The 19,489-nt window shown below is 39.8% G+C and overlaps 6 protein-coding genes across 6 annotated transcripts; 2 read left to right on the plus strand and 4 right to left on the minus strand.

Annotated features, from left to right (window-relative positions):
- Nucleotides 1-4,605: 4,605 nt before the first annotated feature.
- Nucleotides 4,606-6,026, plus strand: MELLADRAFT_87175 (uncharacterized protein; the record flags this gene model as incomplete). Its single annotated transcript, XM_007403739.1, has 3 exons — nt 4,606-4,610; nt 4,712-5,427; nt 5,521-6,026. The coding sequence occupies 3 exons, from the start codon at nt 4,606-4,608 to the stop codon at nt 6,024-6,026; spliced, it is 1,227 nt and encodes a 408-aa protein (XP_007403801.1).
- Nucleotides 6,027-8,482: 2,456 nt separating this feature from the next.
- On the minus strand, nt 8,483-9,363 carry MELLADRAFT_54567 (uncharacterized protein; the record flags this gene model as incomplete). The annotated part of the gene is made up of 2 exons (XM_007403824.1): nt 8,483-8,724; nt 8,805-9,363. One exon carries the CDS (start codon nt 8,716-8,718, stop codon nt 8,503-8,505), a length of 216 nt encoding a protein of 71 aa, XP_007403886.1.
- A 788-nt stretch (nt 9,364-10,151) lies between these two features.
- On the minus strand, nt 10,152-11,381 carry MELLADRAFT_101453 (uncharacterized protein; the record flags this gene model as incomplete). The annotated part of the gene is made up of 4 exons (XM_007403823.1): nt 10,152-10,345; nt 10,448-10,972; nt 11,050-11,187; nt 11,279-11,381. 4 exons carry the CDS (start codon nt 11,379-11,381, stop codon nt 10,152-10,154), a joined length of 960 nt encoding a protein of 319 aa, XP_007403885.1.
- Nucleotides 11,382-12,786: 1,405 nt separating this feature from the next.
- On the plus strand, nt 12,787-14,584 carry MELLADRAFT_58772 (uncharacterized protein; the record flags this gene model as incomplete). Its single annotated transcript, XM_007403740.1, has 2 exons — nt 12,787-12,878; nt 12,997-14,584. The coding sequence occupies 2 exons, from the start codon at nt 12,787-12,789 to the stop codon at nt 14,582-14,584; spliced, it is 1,680 nt and encodes a 559-aa protein (XP_007403802.1).
- Nucleotides 14,585-16,178: 1,594 nt separating this feature from the next.
- Nucleotides 16,179-17,765, minus strand: MELLADRAFT_87178 (uncharacterized protein; the record flags this gene model as incomplete). The annotated part of the gene is made up of 7 exons (XM_007403822.1): nt 16,179-16,232; nt 16,336-16,405; nt 16,486-16,985; nt 17,030-17,207; nt 17,281-17,361; nt 17,472-17,531; nt 17,692-17,765. 7 exons carry the CDS (start codon nt 17,763-17,765, stop codon nt 16,179-16,181), a joined length of 1,017 nt encoding a protein of 338 aa, XP_007403884.1.
- A 926-nt stretch (nt 17,766-18,691) lies between these two features.
- Nucleotides 18,692-19,262, minus strand: MELLADRAFT_58774 (uncharacterized protein; the record flags this gene model as incomplete). Its single annotated transcript, XM_007403821.1, has 2 exons — nt 18,692-19,056; nt 19,121-19,262. 2 exons carry the CDS (start codon nt 19,260-19,262, stop codon nt 18,692-18,694), a joined length of 507 nt encoding a protein of 168 aa, XP_007403883.1.
- Between the last annotated feature and the right edge of the window lie 227 nt (nt 19,263-19,489).

The raw sequence follows: 19,489 nt of genomic DNA on the forward strand, positions 1-19,489 counted from the left end.
GCTATTTCTTAGTAACAGAAAGGGTGTTACATGCAGTTGAGTTGATGAGATTTTAGTTGCTCGTGTCAAGACTGTGGTAACCCCAACTATTGGCCCGAAGTCCATGGCCAGCCACACAACTCAACTTTTGGAAAAAGCTGGATACAATTCCAAAAGACTTTCATACCTTACCCGTCTGGAAATGATTTCTCAGCCCAATCAGAAAGATTTTTTATTTTCACATAAGATGATTTCATATGAAATTTGAGTTTTTTTCATAGTTGCGGGGTGCGAGGTGTAGAGCTACCGATCCGCTGTTACCACTGTCCTGACACAAGCAACCATACACCAATATGTTGAATTAGTGTATATAGTCAATTTTTTGAATGCTTTTGTCAATCTGCAAAAAGTTACAGCATGTATTACATATGAATAATTTATCCTGAGAAGCAGATAACTGAGCAGAACTGTATGTACAGTCAATTTCATAAAGGTTGAAATCGAGGCGTTTTCAAAATCATGAGGTGGTCCGTGCGCAACCTGTGACAGGTATCAAAATTACCTGCGAGATCAAATAACATACAGTGTCAAAAGCTTTAACAACCCCAGGTTCTTTATTGTCTGGTGGCGCAGCGGTTCAAAGCCATGATTGCTTTGTGCAGCTTTGTCGGTGATTCCCGTGTTTGACTCGCTGTGATACTTTTTTTGGCACTGTTTTTGTCCAGAAGCAATGATGGAAGCAGATTCAAGCAAACCAAACCAGCGCAGTTTCTCCGTTCTTTTAGTTGATGACAACGAGCAAATCAAACAGGAAAAACATGTTAAAAAGTGTGATGACTTATAAAAACAACTGGGGCTCGAACCCAAAAATGTGCACCTGTGCAGTACGGTGGGGCCCATGTACAAGGCATTCATCCAGCTGCGCCAAAGCTCTCTATGATTTCATCTTGGCTATGCTGTACACATCATCATTTCTACATGCATGTTTGATACCTGTCACAGGTGGCGCACGGTCCACCTCTCAATTTTGAAAACGCCTCAATTTCAACCTTTATGAAATTGACTGTACACCATAACCACCTCTTCACTGAGCCTGCTACACATATGTAGTGTGGGTGTTATGGCTCAGGTGTGGAGTGATAGATCATCTTATGACAAATCATACTCCCAATCATTTTTTCCTGCCCACTTGGGGAAGTTGAATAAGTTTGCAGTGAATGGAAACGTAAGAATGGCTCAAGATGTGGAGGATCTGAATCAAGATTCATGTCTGGAAGAAGCAGGAATTTCATTGCTCAAGAGGTAATCACAAATGATTTTATTAGCAAAGATTTGTGGGATACAAAGTAGAATCCGGGCACATGTTGTTATGAGCTTATTATGAACTATACACATATGCTTGGACTGTAGATGTCTGTGCCTCCACATCTACTCATGACTAAGCGTCAAGATGATGCTTCTTCTCTATGTTGCAATCTTATCATCATCACACACACATCTTTGCTCCTGTCCCATGTCTCAGACCTCAACATGTGCCCGTCCTTGTGCCTGGAATTGTTTTGGCTGAAAATTTTGATTTTCTGGGAAAAAGTCCAGGCCTGGGAATCAATTTTACTACTAAAAAATTCTGGGCACAAGGCCAGGAACATTCCCGGATTCTACTTTGTATCCTGCAATTCTTCTTTGGGACAATTCTCCCCTGCTAAAACCCGCAACCTCTCCGGCCAGGAAGGCCACATCCGGTGTAAGTCCCTATGCAGGCTTTTGGTTTTACCCCCTGCAAGGGACTTTGTTAAGTTCAAGGAACATCATGCATTTATGGTACTCAAAGCAAGTATGTACATGTATGTACTGTTTGCTACATATGTGTACAGTAGATTTGAGTACTGTAATTATATGTAACAAAGAAAACCAATCTTGGAATCTTTAACTTGAAATGGACACCACTCTATCTTGGATCACTTTATCAGGGGTTTGACTCCCTCACAATGAATCAGGACCTGCATCATGAGTCAGGTTGTGGGTGCCGCACAGTAAATCCGCTTTGGCCGCGCCAAATTCCAGGCGCACCGTGGCATGCCTAGGCGTCAGAGAATTTGGGAAATCAGGGGTTGGTGCGCCTTTGCAAAAATCACACCAAATCACCAATATTGGAGTTGTTGACCACAGCAGCAGGACTTGTATACTGACTGAGAACTCCAAAGGCATCTCTTTCTCACTTTTAAATGGCAAAAGTGTTGTGGTAGATTGCTTCAGCAAATTGAAAATTAGAAAAAATATCTACAAAAAACATCTCAGTGCTCGACAATTATTTTTGAAAAAAAAACGCGCCCGGCATCAACGCAGCCACAGTTACTGTACTGGTAAAGTATTGTCAATACTAGTACAGTACCTGGCTTTTTGGATACTACAAATGAAGGTACTTGGTACAGTACCTTGCACCAGGTACAGTACTCCGTACAGTACCTACAATCTAGGTACCGTAAAAAATGCCCAGCAGTAAAGTAACTTTGTGTTCTGCTAGGTACTGTACTATACTGGTATCTCAGGTTTGCAGATAGGTACTGTACTTTAACGTACCTATGGCAGGTACTGCCCAGTATCTCACCGTACCTTGAGTTGGTACCTGGGACATTGGGTGTATTGAAAGGCTTAAGAAATGATAACTAAGTTGCTTATTTATATATAAATCATGGATTAGGTAATAAATATCAGTAGAGAGTGAAACTGAAAACAAAAATACTACTATAGTGCTGGGAGGAAAGGGGATTGATCAAGAAAATCAAAAATACAGGTACTGTTGACTACTGTACCAGTATAGTACCTATATTTTAGGTACTGGCAGGGCCGGTACCGGTATCGTACCTTCCGTGGCGGTACTGTACTTGGTACAGTACCTATACTAAAATTTCAAAAATATTTGCCCTCCAGTACAGTAGTGCCCATCTAGGTACAATACTGGCAGGTACTGTACCGGGAAAATCAGGTACTATACTGTACTTTACTGGTACTGGTACAGTAACTGTGGCTGCGTTGCCGGCATGCCTCAAAAATTATAAGCCCTCCCACAACCTGAATCATGAGGTTCAGTATCTTTTGTCAGGTTGTGGGTGTGCTCATTTTTGTAGGCGCGCCGGGCGTGTTCTCTTACAAAAAGAATCGCCGCAAAATGTTGCTTTTGTATTGACATTTATCCTATGTTTGTATTGCTAGAGCTGTCTACTTCAGCAGAATTGCCTTGTTAAGGAGAGAAAAGTTAAGAAATGCTGTCAATGCGAGTATCCAAGTCTCCAATATTGGTGACAGGACATCCAACTCCTACAATTTGGTGCAATTCTTGAAAAGGCGCGCCGACCCTTATTTTGTCGCTTTTGTGGACGCCGCGGCGCTCCCACAGAGCGCGCCGAAGGCGAGTTTTTTGCGCCGCCCCCACAACCTGAATCTTTTGGTTCTTGATTCGCGACTTTGAAATTTGAATCGTGAAATTGTGAATTGATTGCTTAGGGTACGTTTGGTAGCGTTTATTTTCAGCGTTTATTTTGAATAATAGCGATTATTTTTCAAAATAATCGCTGATGAAAAAAGATGTTTGGGACCACTTATGGTACCCCAAAATAAACTCCTTCCCCGTCCCAAAAGGAGTTTAAAACGAGACTTTGGATAAATGCCAAAAGGGAGTTTATCCGTGCAATAAACTCCTTTTTGGACTTAACAAAATTTCATCTTGAAAGACTTCGAGCCTCCTTGGTGTCATAACAGGCAAACCAGATGCTATTTCTTCGACTCGATCAACACCTTTAACACTACACCATCACACTCAACACTCACCACCCAATCTTCACTTCTACTTCTAGCTCTTAGCTGCCTTTCCTTCTGATTTTGTCTCACCGATCATTGCCTCAAATCTATTTTGGGTTTCTCAAACATGAATCTAGAACTGAAGTTAATTCTGATTCCTTTTGTGTAAAAAATTTCTCGTCTCTTGTGATGCACATATGAAAATTTGGAAACCAGTTTAGAAACAAATTATTGATTGTTCAATTTCTAGTCGATCATGCAATTTCCATCGATTTGTCAATTTCAATCGATCGCTCAGTTTCAATCAATCAGTCAAAACAATCAATTATTCAATCTTGATCAACCCTTGAACTTCAAATGATACACTAACAAATCACCCTTGGAAGATGAGAAACACAGACACTGGAGGAGCATGTTCAAATTGGATCGGTTGTTAAGTTTTGTTTAATGGTCCGATTCCAGTCAATCATTCCATTTTGCCGGTTTCTTTTCAATCGGTTGTTCAAATTTGACTTTGATTCAATGTGACTATGTTTCTTTCTGTGAGATGGAATGAATTGGGAGATTGAAGAGCGAGATAAAAGTTTATAAGATGGCCTAAGAGGTTTTTGTGGCAAAACGGAAGCGAAGTGATTGCGAGATTGTAAGTCTGGTTGGGATTTTCAACCAAACATGATTTTCTCAAATGTACCCAAAACGGAGTTTCTTTGAAAAAAACTCGCTTTGAACAATAAACTCATTTGCCCCAGGGCAATGTACCTGGGGTCAAACAGAGTTTACATTCTGTAATCGCAACCAAACGTACCCTTACATGTTGCATACAAGCCGATGACGTGCGCTAACTCAATCGATCGAATGAGTTTGATGTCTAGGAGGGGCCATCGTTTTGAAGGCAGATTTGACCAGTTCAACTTTCCAATTTTTATAAGTGAAGTGTCGAATTGAAGAAAATGTTGAGGATCTATAAACCGTTCAGTCGATTTAAACCGTTCGTTCGATCTCATCATCAATCAAATTTAAATTTAAATCAAGCTTTAGTATTCAAACTTCATTTCCATTCGACTTTACCCGATCGAAATCAAAATCGAAATCAAAATAACAATACCAATCGAATTGAACATACCAATCGAATTCAAACCGAAGAGGATTCAGCTCAAGCAACAACGTTATCATCGACTTATCATCAAACAATTAAAAATCACTTTGATCAATCAAAACAATTCATTAAACCATACCTTGCAATCTCTAGAATTCAATCACCGATAGGATCGATTTTATTATTTTTACCATGTGCAACTTCAATCACTTTAGCATCAACATCAATTTTATTACCACCAAGTCAATTGATATATCAATTAGGAATTTTCGGTTTAGGTGCATTTGTGATGAGAGGAGCAGGTTGTACAATCAATGATCTTTGGGATCGAAACATTGATTCAAAAGTCAAAAGAACTGAAAATAGACCATTACCTTCTGGTTCGATTACGATACCTAAAGCTATCACTTGGCTTGGATTACAACTTACTGTTGGTCTAGGGGTTTTGATTCAACTCAATCCTTATAGTATCCTTTTAGGTAGTTGTTCACTTCTTTTGGTCGTCATTTATCCTCTTATGAAACGTATTACTTATTGGCCTCAATTAGTACTTGGTACGTTTTTAATCCTATTCATAAGGTATCAGAGAAATTCGCATTGTATCATAAATCTAATCTAGTATGAAATTCTTTATTTATGATGTTTAGGATTTGCTTTCAATTGGGGTGCATTACTTGGTTCATCAGCCATCTTGGGTGCAACAGATTGGAAAGTAGCATTACCACTTTACTTCGGACATGTTGCTTGGACAATCATTTATGATACGATTTATGCACATCAAGATAAAGAATTTGACTTAAAAGTCGGAGTTAAATCAACTGCCATTTTATTTCATAAGAATACCAAATTGATTTTAACTGGATTTAGCCTTACAATGATTAGTTTGATCGGTTTAAGTGGTTATTTTAATGAAGTTGGATTATGGTTTTATTTGATTTCTTGTTTTGGTAGTTCTTTACATTTGTTAAATTTGATTTATAAACTTAATATTCATAATCCTACTTCTTGTTTAAATGCTTTTAATCTTTCTACCCTTACTGGTTTTTTGATTTGGTTTGGTTGTTTAGTGGATTATAGTATTAAATATTTATCAAATCAAGAAGAAGAAAAAGAAAAAGAAAAGAAAGAAGCACTAAAAGCTATAGAATCTTGATTTAAAGTTCTTCTTTAATGGTTGTATTAGATTTTATTTTTTGGGGTTTGTTTTGGCTTTCTTTGTTTGAAAATCGTTATTTTTGCTTGATTCTGGTAATTTCAAATGCACATTTAATAAAGAATCTTGATAATCTGCAAGTCATTTTTCTTTGTACTAGGAGCTAGCTTCTAGAAAAGAGAATAGGTGACATGGGCTAGGAAAACATGACATAGCTCATTCGAACGATTGGTAAGCATTCGCGTCGCGAATGATTGCTCGCTGTGCTCTTGACCATCTCCGGGAAAACTGTTATTCTCTTTACCTTCACGTGAAGATCCTCTTTACCATCTCGATGATCTATTTAACAGTGTCCCTCTCAAACTCCGTTTGTTCCCTTTCACTATGATCTTCTCAAAGTCATTACCCTCATCCTAAATATCATCATCACTACTTCGTGTTCACTGTATCCATAGTTTTGATTTCGTAAAATTCCTTAAATAATTTTTCGAACCCACCCTCCTCTCCCTCTTTAGTATGATATTTTTTAGGCCGCCCCATAGCGGACCTTATTGATGCCTTTGAGTCTTGCTTATGTACATAAAAACTATTCCTATAGTCCTTTTTATTCCATATTGCAATTTAGGGCTTCCTGCCCCGATTCAGGCTAAACTCTCTATCGTCAGTTCAGCTTGAATCACTTCCAGCACCAAAACCTATTCTATCATTTCAAACTTCAAAGTTGATTTCTAAAAGTTAAAATCTACCAGAATAACTTTTTGGAGAAGAAAAATCATCCTCTATTCTCCTCCCTGAAAGCTGTCCTGAATTCCCGATGTACCCGAATACAATTGCGTGATGCTAACCGCTTCCGTGCGTATATGTCATGGTTGTTTTCCCATGCTAACAATGGGATATTATAAATCTGATAGTACCGCCCACCGAAAATCGTCGTATCATTTGTGATGCTTGAGTTAAGATATGCTTGTATAGTAAACGCTTACAAAGGAAACTCACTGAATATCTATTATTTATCACCTTATGTTTCTTTTTCTTATCGAATTATTAACATAATTTTCCTCACGCTAAGACCCAAACCCAGATGTAGGAAGCCATGAGCTTACTCAAGGTTGTATACCTGAGCCCTTACAAGTTGGACAACGAACTTGACGTCGAGGGCGTCGAGTTGGGCTAGCGCTTTCAAGACGTGATGGGAGATTGTAATGCCGTGAAGAAGTCAAAGAAGTCAAAAGTGTGGCAAAATGTTAGCTTAACAAAGCCCTCTCTGCGCGGCCACGTCCGCGCGCCTCGCAGAGGGGCTTACGACTAATCGTCGATTTTTGGCGTGAACACTCCAAGCGTCAAGTGTCCCTATGTTGTTTTTTGCACTTTGACGCTTCCCTCACTAACGAACATCCCTTTACCCCGCAGGGAAAGTGGTTTGTAAATGCTTTCTACATGTCCTCATGGCCTAACACCATGGATACTCTGAGTGATGCGGCCACAAAAGAGGTTTGAAGATTTGCACTAATCCCGCCTGTACAGCGGGCTTTTGGGTTAATTTCTGACTTTCAGACATAAAGAATGCCTCGAAAACACTTAAAGTGTGAATACAAGCCGTGAGCTATGTTACTAGTGAGACATAAGGGCTTCACAATCAAGCTCAAAAAAAGCATGATGAAGCAGGTTTTCCCAGATGATGAATAGATGAAAATATGTAGACAATGTTGGTGAACCACTTTCCCTGCGGGGTGAAGTGGTGTTTGTTTGCGAGGGAAGCGTTGAAATGCAAAAAACAACATAAGGACACTTAACGCTTGGAGTGTTCACGCCAAAAATCGACGATTAGTCGTAAGCCCCTCTGCGAGGCGCGCGGACGTGGCCGCGCAGAGAGGGCTTTGTTAAGCTAAGGCAAAATGAGGTTTACATACAGTCGTTCTCAGAAATGTTGGAAAAATCCAACATTTCGAGCTGAGGTCGTGGTCCCGAGGAGGCGACTTTTTCATGACATGTGTCACGGAAAAGTCATGGCAGCTGTCGAGTGGAGATCAGTGTCCCTTTCACCAACCTCAACTCCCTTGTGTCCTCTCCATGCCATCCTTCCTCTGATCCTCAGCTCGTGTTACAACCCCTTAACCATGAAATCGTATGTTTTCACCGTTTTTCTGAAGACATTGGTCCGTTAGCCTGGCCATTGGCAAGATAGTAGTCTGGTCATCGAGGTATGATGGAAAGTAATCGAATTTTCATCTTGAGATACCTGTCAAAATCAAAGTTTTTGTCAGTGTTTGTATCTGCGTGTCACTGCTCAGCGCACGGACCCCGAGCTCAGCTCGAGATTTTGCAATTTTCCAACATTTCTGAGAACGACTGTATAAGGTTTGTATCACAATTCTTTAGGCTGAGATCGAGCAATAATCTCTCCTCGAGTGAAGATATAAATTAACAGCATCTCTTTGAATTCTTCTGCTCAATCAAATCACAGTCTCATTAAAGTTCATCTCCGATATCGATCTCCTGCTTTATCGTCATCACCCAATCTAACACCTAAGCCTACATTGATTACTTCCGCTAAATGCAAATCTTTACCATCATCTTTGTGTTCGCCATCTCTTTGGCCGCTGTTCAGGCAGCCCCACGCAATGTCTACGAGAATGAAGCTTATCATAAGTTGTTGGCGAAATGCGGAAAAGCCGGAAGTAAATGCGCTCATTAAAGTGTAGGTTTGTTTTGTTAAAAAAGGCCGAGGTTTCTTACGAAAACGTACTCATCGTAACTTGTTTTTACTGTCCCGAATAGCTCCTCGGTTACCTTGAATGATTGATCTGCACGGTTTCATAGCAAGGTGGTCGCAACAATTCAGCTGGAAGCAATGTTACTTGGCTCTATACTTCAAGATAACCTTCATTCACCAGATACACAATCGTTCTACATTTTTTGTCAATTCAGTTTACAACAAATCTTATAAGTTTCGCTCTTTGACATTGAGATCTTGTTTGATGTTTTCAACTTATTGAGCCTTTAGAACTGTTTACTTTCTCTATTTCTCACATTCATTTTAGCTGTTTACAAGTTTTTGGAGTCTCAATTAAATTGTTGTATGGTTTCTCAACATTCTTTTTTTCTCAATCTTAGATAAATGTTGATTCCATCATCAAGCAAAATCATCTTCCTCTCAAGGAAAATCATCTAGTTCTTTTGTGTAGTTGATCTTCACTTTTTCACATTCACTTGTCCTTCTTTTCTCTCAAGACCTGATAGATCCGTTTTGATTATCATTCCTGGCTACCTGTAGTTCTTCGACCATGAAGATTTGTGTGATCCCTGTATCGCTAATGATATCAATCTTGATAGATGGAAGCTTAGGCGTGTTTTTTGGATGTCGGATTTGAGTGCAACCAAACCTGAGATGTGTCAGTTACCATGAGATTTTCTCAACAACTTTTACTATTGGCCTAGCTCGAGTAACAAGCGTTCAATTTTGTTCCGACAAAGGATGGTTTGCAATTGCTCCTATCACATGGAACTCGGGGGTCAAATGGGGAATTTTGAGGTTTGGTCGCGCATGTTGGGATGAACTTGCGATTTCTCATCATTCCAAAATCGAACTTCATTTTTGAAAGTTGAAATACACCGGAAAAGGGTTTTAGGAAAGACAAAAGTTAGAAAGAATCAACAAAGAAATCTCAATCATCTCATGCCTTGTACAACCATGACTTATCTACATTCAGAAGATGCATAAAACCCTATTCTTATTCTTTTTCTTTCCAAAAAAATAAACCATATATCTCGTTACTTTCTTCAGATCATTCGAATGACTTTGGTGAATTGAGATTTGTTCTACAATATATTCTAGGTAGGATTACATCTTCGGTGGTTCGGCTTCTTTATTCATTTTTGAAAACAACAACAATAACGGAGTTTCATATATCTCAATGTGATAGGTCATGGCTGTACAACGAATAAAAAGATCAATTTTTACTTTTTTGTCAATTCTTTCCTTCAACTCTTGTTTTCTCCCTGAGTATTTCAAATAATGAGAATATTAATCAAGTTGATCGATTTGGTTAATGATGATGATTTGATAGGTAAAATGAGCTTGAGGGTTAAGTTCTTTAGGTTGAATATCTTTCTCGGTTTGTCGACTTAACCCATACCAGCCCATTCGAGACTGAGATAATCGATCGAACCAGTTTCTGAATCCCAACAAGCTAAGAGATGTGCCTTTTTAACAGCAGTGGCAAGTCGACCGAATGCAACCAAATCAATAGGATTGATAGAAGTACTAGGTGATTCTATAACAGTACAAGCAAAATGTGAATGAAATCGAAGTGTATCACCTAACAAAACCCGAATATCAAGAATTAGTCATTGGTTTATCTCAAAAGACTTGAGGATCATAGAAATGATAAAAAACGAAAAGGAAGAAAAAAGTTACCAACCAGGATAAACTAGAAAATCACAACCAAATTTAAACCCGATTCCCATATACATTCCTTCTTTCCAAAGCGCCTTGAAAACTTCACAGCGAGCACGTTGATGATCGGTATTAGGATAAGTCCAAAGTCCAACTTCACGAGCAGATTGAAGATCGGTATAAGTACTGGTCGATGGTTCATAGCAAGGAGAGTTTGATTTCAGTGGTACGGGTATATAATAATTGACCTTATTAAGATCTACTTTGGTTTCTTTCTTGGTTTTCAGGTTTGATTCTACTTCAGCTTCTGGATTGAATAATTCATCTTGAATTGAAGATTTAGTTGAATTTTTGGCCTTTCTTAGTGTAGCTGCACGAGCGATATCTTCACTATAAAGAGCTTCCATTTCTGATTTTCGTTTAGTTTCTAGTTTGATGACTTCTTGACGTTCTTTAAATATTTCAACATCTCGTTTTTGTTGATACGTTTTGCTTTCCTCTAGTGTTGGTCTTCGATGACTATTACGTTCATCTACCAATACTGAAAGGCCTGTGACAGAGTTTTTATAATCCAAAGGTAAGTGGCGATCGATAGTCTTTGAAGATTATAAAATTTGAGATACATACCTAATTCTACTAATAAGACTACTTCCTCGGGTAAAAGTTGTAAAGGCAAACCAAGAAATACATTTTGTTGTGCAAGTTGTGGTAAAGTACCGGTTAGCATACCACAGATATGATGATCTACTCTCAATTGAGCGATATCTATGAAAAACAGACCAATGGAAAACACATGAAGATTAGAATAATGTTGATTTTAGAAAAGGTATGAAATTAGATAATTAGAGAACGTTACCATCTATATTCCAAATGTAACCCTTTCCATTTGAGACCGAGATCGGAACTGGTTGGTGGTTTTTTGATAAAGTTAAAAGTGGTTTAGGTATTAGTTGTGGCATGATTAGTGGAAGACCACCAAGAATGAAGGGAAATGTTGAGAAATGAAAAATGAAAATTGGTTACGCTTCGAAATGTGTGTACAAATTTGAAACCTATTCGGATTTGTTTCTCGAGAGTTGTTTGAAACGGATAATTTGTACATGTACTGTGAAGTCCGAGAATTCCGATTTGTGTTCTAGCTAGAGTCCTCTAATAGCCTCTAATGATCAACTGCTATCTTTGTCCGCCGGATGAAACTGCGCACGTCTAGAGTATTGAACTGGCAAAATGGACCACCACGTACTGAAGTCAACCTTCATCAAATTCCTTGACTCCCGAGTTCAAGATGATAATAAGAACGGGGAGGCGCATACATATCCCAGTTGCACCGAGCTTTTAATACTGTGATCACATCGAGGTGTGAAGAAGTGAGACACGCGTTCATGACTTTCACCTCCTTCACCGCGGCCATGGTCTTGCTTAGCAAATTCCGCCTTTCTTTCGTTAACTAGAATCATATCGACCACATGGATCACTGATCTCTGGCTGGCCGGTAGATATGTTAGAGCCAAACACATCCACTGTACTTCAGATATTCGTTTCAGTCGATTTCCTTACACGTATGGAATTGTGGATGATTGCGGGACTAACTACGTATTTCTTTACATTTTTCCAGAACATCATACGATACATGCTTCGTCGAAGTCCGGATAATGAAATACCAGGATGATTGCGTACTTGCTGCTGGCAGCTCACTCAACACCTCGACAGCGCATCCCTATAGCCCACCTAGGAACGTTATTCGCATTCCAATCCGATTTCTTGTCGGCTTTAGCTTTGTGTCCCCTGAGCTTCCATATAGCAGCATTTGTGGTCACACAGTCTAAGGTGTTTCAAGTTTTAGTCAAACTCGCCTGTAATAAGAGGCCATACCAGCTTCGCATCTGGGGCCCCCTCCTTGAGACTCTCTTTATCGAAAACTTGTGCTTGCTTTCCCTGCAGTTTTTTTGTCCGCAGTTCGTATACCCATCTGCTTGACAAGTGGGAACCATCCACCTCGGATCAAGTGAAGCTTAAAACACCTCCCATCGTGATCTCGCGGTCCCTTTCTTTCGTTTATTAGACTTTGTTGGTCTCTGAACAGCTTCAAACTTGGACATCGACGGTCCGCAAGAAGCAAGTCTTAAAAATTATTGAGACCTGGAAGAGCTCACTCTAGAACATCCACGTTCCGTCACTCGTTCTTCGATAAACCGATTTAGCAGCATCATCTTCAAGGTCTGCCAAGATTCACATTTTTCTTTGTCTCGCTGCTATTTTCCGAAGGGTGAACAAGATTATTTACACTCAGCTCCCAGATTCGGTTTTTGGGCTTCATCATACCGTGGAGCTATGCATCCAATGATGAGTCAAGTCTTGAGAAAGATGACTCGGGAGCGGAGACAGTTTGATCAAGCTGTTGCGCCACCACCTTCAGACACCTCTCACAACAAAACCACGAACTCAGCAACTGCAACGTGAGTCAAACAACCCATCCTTGTGCTGCAGATTTTCCGGTGGCTTGCGTGCAAGTAATGAATCAATGAAGCAGCCAATCACTGACGATACCTTGAAAAAATGACCTTATTATCACAGCAAAAATGCTGGCAGCCTGACGAATGAGCAACGATCAACCAATGAGACACGAAAGTCATCAGAACAGGTTTCCTCAAGTCACCCCTCTCGTACTTCACACATATCCCAGTCTCAATCCACACCTAGCAACAGGACAGCTTCCAGAGATCAAACTAATTCCAAAGATGAATCCTCGTCCACGAACCACACTCAATCGAAAGATTCGAGGATTCTTAGCGGCCAGATCGACTCCAAAAATCAAACTACAACTGATGACACCACAGGAAATTTTACGACGAAGAATTCATCAATAGTGACACCTACCAGCGATTTGAACTCCAACCACTCACAGTCTCTATCAAATTCTTCAGTGACCGAGTCTATGGCGATACTTCGAGATCAAACGCACTCAGATGGACTACATCCTGTCCCCAACATCACATCCTCCACTGGCGGATTTCAAACCCAATCAGAAACAAGTCCGATTGAATCTCATCAAAAAACGTCGGCAGGTGCGATTTGTGGAATTGTATTTGGAATTCTGCTAGGTATCATCTTGCTAGGACTCTTGAGTTTCCTTCCAAGGTGGTACAAGAGTAAATATGGTTACCGCCGTGGAATTCGACGTCACATCAGAAACCAAAGCTCAACCGATAGTAATCGAGCTGTTCGCGACAGAACTTCGTTCACTGCTCAGTTCGGGGCTCATGATCCTTTCGCAGGGCCACCATCAACCTCCATCAGAAAATTAGACGCTTTTCCCCGAAGTGACACTGTTGGTTCTTTCAATCTAGGTAAAACCTTAAGTCGAAGTCCAAACTATTTAATACCAGGCCGACCCGATCTTAAGCCATCAATCTCGCCACCCATGATCGAGGATCCACTGCCTATTATGCATCGCTCTCTATCAAGTCATTCAAACGGAATGCCAGTTTCTTGTATGTCAGCTGTAGTCAAGAGGATGTCGAGTACCATTAGAAGCCCTTCCTCTCGGACTAATTTCCCGACCAAGAGAGAATCATGGACCAGAGATCCTTATCACCGACGCGGGAGCATCCTTTCCATAAGAAATCCAGACATTCATGAAGATCAAATCACGGATCAAGATCATGAGGAACAGAAAAAACGGTTTGAGATACCAAAGCTACATACTTCACCTTCATCCGATTTACACTATCAAGATCTTCCTGTCGGATCTACTCTCCATAGTCAGGAGCACATTGCTTCACGGCCTGGTTTCCAGTATCTCCATCCAGAAGTTCCGAATCGACTGAGTCCATGGGCTATGCATAGTCTCAGTAATGAATCATCTTCGTACGCTCAAGATTCGACTCCAATCGATATAGATGAAGGCGAGGCAGTATTTTGCAATTCTGATCTCATGACGAGCACACAAGCAGCGATTGACGCGCACCTTAGTTATCTCTCTAAATCATCTCGATATTCACAGGATAGCGAAGTGAGGGAAAGATTAGAGGTTGAATCTCCTACGGATCCAGCTGTACGATCTGTTACACCAAACTCATTGGTGTTTGTATCTTTTGGTGCTGGTCGTCATTCAAGATATTCGGAAAGAAGTCGTATGTCTTTCGATACGGGTGAAATCTAAAGAACTCAGATCAGAATACATACTGCATGTTCACTAAATACAAGGAATAGATATTATTTTTTCGTTTGATCATTTCTTTTCTTCGTCATTATATATAGCTGAATAAACCCAGCGCATTACGCTTATTACTTTCTTTTTTCGACATATGTGGCTCATGTACCAGAGCATAATAGTTTCTTGTCACTATCGTTACAAACTTTCTTTTGAAGAGTTCATTCATTTCATCACCAACTCTTGCTTAAATACACTAGGCATAAAAGCACCTTCAGATTCTGTGACATTCCAGGGCACCCACTGATTTTGTCTCCTGAGAGTTCCACCGTGTAAGAACTTGTGAATAACAATCAGCTTGGATGAAAGGTCGCCAGTTGTCCCTTGAAGTCGTGATAGTTTTATGTCTCAGTACAACAACTTGAAGATGACATTCCCGGGTTCTTTGATTCTTTATAGTTCACTCACAATCTAATGAACAATGAGATATTTTTAGAAGAGTCTAAGACAGGGATGAGTAGAGCTTGTCTGACAATTCCCAAATCCTGCAACCTCATCTGAAGATCCTGAAGATAATTGCATGACTCCAAATGTGAATAAAGGGTTCCATCTAATCCTGATTTCTAGGATTGATCTGATTGTTTTGGAGACAATATTCATTGCAAAGAACCGGGTTACTCCAGAGACTTAGACAACATGGATATTTCAGCACTAATCCACATGTAAAAGACTTACCTGGATAATCAAATGGCTTGGATCAAAGGTTGATAAAAGTTACCTTTTCAAAATCATAAAAGTGAAAAGTTTAATTTCACAAAATTCATTTTTAGTTGGATTGATTTCTATAAGCTGAAACAAATAATAGGGGGGTTCAAGTTGATATTTTTGTGCTAAATTCAGCAAAATGTAGTTGCTTGCATTGAGTGAAGTTCAATTTGGCTAAAAAGTGACTAAGATTTTATGCACTTTTGCCTCCCAGCCCTCCAGATAATTTTTTTTGGAAGATAAAATTGCTAGGAATGTGCTACTCAGGTGGGGCTTTCCAATAGTATTTTCAAAATTCAATTTTTAAACAACATTTTGATACATGGACAGTTGCATTTCAGGCATATTTCCAACTTCAATCCTGCTAATTTTAAGATTAGAATTTTTGTCAAACAGCCCTGCTCAATAGGTGGCTTGTTTTTTTGATCCATGAAAACAAGCACCTTACCAAGTTAAAGCAAGCATAATAGGGCAGTTCCAAGGAATTAATCTGAGGCTTTGTTTGGCCCCAAAGATTCCTTCGGATCAATTACTCAGATGCCGTGTCCAGGACTATTGTCATCCCAGGATACCTCGGATTTTCCATTCCAAGGCAACTTTGTTGGTGGTGCCAACTACTTCAAAGTCATTCCCAACTTCATGATACAAAAAACTCTTTCTGTGATGACAATCTGATCACTTCTCTGATCACTTCTCCTAAATGAAAATCTGAACAAGAGACCAAACACAAAATAAGCAGGACAAGAAACTTCAAAGATCATTTTGCAGTATTTAAAACAACAACAGGAGATAGGAAAAAAACGATATGATAGATATGAAAAAATGCGGTGTCATAAGCTTAATACTGAGCTGTCTCAATCAAAGCGTCCAAAATCCTGATCTGATCAGGTACCTATTTACAAAACCGCATCAGGTTGATCAGTCTCCAGTCTTTTTTTGCTTTGTGTCCATATCGAACAGCCAATGAACAAATGAGATATCACAAAATTACTCACATAGAGTTTTTCAAAAACCAATGGAAATGGAGTATCCCATCCGCACACCCTCTTCACCGGTGCTTCTAGCCTAAAAAACAAGATGCGTATTGGACTTCATCAGGAATGGTGATCCAACAAAAGCTCAGTGTCAAAACAATTCTTACTGACCTCGAGAAGCAATGTTCTTGGATCCGAGCCGCAACTTCAGCACCTATACCACCATTTCTCGCAGCCTCATGAACGATTACACATCTTCCAGTCTTCTTCACACTCTCAATAACTGTTTCTTGATCGAAAGGGATAACCGTCCGAAGATCAATAAGCTCGATCTTTAAATTCCTCAATTCTTTTGGTACAAGATCTTCAATTTCTTTAGGTGGTCGTTTCAACATAGCCATTGCCAGTTCGCAAGTGTAGATTGTTGAACCGTATGAGATTAAGGTGATGTCACTTCCTGATTCAAGAATGTCTGCCTTTCCTAGTGGTAATTCATAATCTCCTGATGGGACGTATTCAACTGATGATCTATAAAGGATTTTGGGTTCAAAAAATAAAACCGGATTCGGATCTCGGATCGATGAGAGTAATAAACCTTTAGCTTGACTCGGTGATCTGGGGATGACTACCTTTGTGAAATGACAAAGCATTGATATCAAGCGATCAGATTGCTTGTATAAAGACGTATTCAACTAGCTTCTTATCCCAGACTTACTTTTAATCCTGCTGCTTGTTGAAAATAACCTTCAGGGCTTTGAGAATGATATAGAGCACCATGACCCACAGCCATCGTAGGGGCTCTGATAGTCAAGTGACCACAATCATAATCTCCACCACTACGATACCTAAGCTTTGCAGCTTCATTGACGATCTGATCAAAAGCAGGAAAGATACTATCGAGGGCGATTGACATCAATCTTCGAACTAGGAGAGTCTAGATGGAGTAAGTAAGAGAAGGTGACTAACTAATCTCCAAATTGGATCTCTGCAATAGCTGTGTGACCCATGGCTGCTAAGCCGATTCCAAAACCTGCGATACCCTGTTCGCTAGTTGGTACATGAAACGTTGATTTGATAGATATGGAAAATGAAAAAGGGAGAAACCGATCTCAGAAAAGTCATTCCTAAAAATCTGTCCATTCATAACTAAAACTCACGTTAATGGCGTATTAAACACACGTTCTGGTCCGAACTCATCTGCCAATCCCATCGTACATCTATTGAGAACAAAAGGATGAGTGTTGAAAGTACAGAAAAGGGTCAAATCAAAACATTCAGCCATAATTAGAGTTCATGGTTTGAATCAGCTTTTTTTCTTTGTATCTCATGTAAAACTGAAAGAGGCGCAATTGAAATTTTGATTTTGTTGTACCTTACCTGAAGACGCCACCAAAAGCTACATCTTCACCAAAGACTACTGCTTTATCATCTTTTTGTAAAACGATCGACATAGCTTCACGTATAGCTTGAAACATACTGAAAAGTAATCATAAATTAAGTCAGTGGTACTTTTTCTTTGATTCTTTTCAGGTTTCTTTTTACATTTACTTCATCTTTGTAGGTTCTTGTGATACATCAAGGTTTCTTGGATCCATTTTATGTACATTTGAAGTAGGTAATAATTTTAATGAAGCTTCTGGTGTATGAAAAAGATGTTGAGATGTGAAAAAAGTTGGATAATCATCTTTTGGATTGGTTTGTTGTTGTGATTGGATTAATCTTCGGTTTAAATTCTGAGGACTTCTTTGTTGAATAAGATTTCTAAGACTCAAGATATTCTTTGTTCGATTCATTAGTGACATTTTTGAGGAACTATGATGGACGAGGAAGGTGAAGGTTGCGATAAGAGAGTAAGCTTTAACGGAGGAGAGGCATTTATGTAAGAGAGCGTGCGAGGTTAAGCATGACATCAGCGCGGTTCGGATGTCCACCCTGCCGATCCAACACGCCTGCCCGTCCCGGCAAGACATTTATGCCAAGAGGTTTGTATTGGCAGATCGGTCCCGGACCCAGTGGGGCGCAGGGGGCTGCATTCTGCTGCATTTCAATTCCAATGGCTCAAAGAATTCAATTCATTCTTAGCTCAAGTATAGTCAAGGATCCTCAAAGATCATGTACATTTATTTTAATTTTATTCCGATGCGCTTGAGTGATAAGCTTCTTCTTTTAATCCAATTACAATTTATCATCATGAACAGCGCGGTATGATCTTCTGAAGTACAGGCATCAATCTACATAGCTTTGTTTAGATAGATCAAGGCAATGGCAGTCCCAAAGTAACATTCTTTGAATTCAAGAAGTAAGCGTGCAACGACCGGCTCGTAAATACGGAGGCTTTTTAACCATTTTTGAGCAGCTCATATGTTGTAAAGGGTGTTCAGGGAGATTGTTCGATTACTTCAATCTTGAAGTTAGTTCCCGCAGCTTCGATTTGGCATGAGTCGGTAATCGAGTCGACGGTGATTCTCATTCCACCACTCATAATTTGGCATGAATTGGGAGTGGATAGTTTTCCAGGTGATTCGAATAAGGGCAAAGCTGGTTTTGATGAAGGGGTTGAGGCTAATTTGGAGGGCAAAGATGATGATGTTGGAAAGACCGAGGTGGATGAGTTGGATGAGATGGGGGGTGAGGCGAGTGAGGAGTCCGAGGGCTTCGTATCGTAAGAATAAGGCTCAAAGTGAGAGTATTTGTGCTTCTCTTCGAATGAAAGGGCAGTAGCCCAATCTGGTCGAACTCCGTCTGGAGAAAATTGACCCATCAGACCCTCTTTCATTTCATGACAGACAAAAGAAGAAGACTTTACCGCATGATCTCTTGGTACTCCGACAGTGATCACAAGCTCTTAATCGCTTTGTGTTCAACTTGTCATTTTTCAGGTCTTCCCAGGTGCACTCTTGATCAGTTTCGTAACATCTTGAACATGGGATAGGAACTTCAATGGTCATTTCGATGAATGGTTTAGACTTCTATGAGAATGAGACAAATAGAAAAGTTGAATCTTCAAGGAGAATGTGATAGAAAATTCAATATTAAAGGAGAGGTGAATGTTTAGGGAGCCACATCTTTTACAAAGCTATGTATTGGGATTAGGATATTTATATTGTTCTGATTATTTGAGACCTCGCGAGTAGGAAACGAGGACCCAAATATCAAGCTTCTGATATCGCTGAGC

This window comes from Melampsora larici-populina (genome assembly GCF_000204055.1).
Source record: "Melampsora larici-populina 98AG31 unplaced genomic scaffold MELLAscaffold_1, whole genome shotgun sequence".
NCBI lineage: Eukaryota > Fungi > Basidiomycota > Pucciniomycetes > Pucciniales > Melampsoraceae > Melampsora > Melampsora laricis-populina.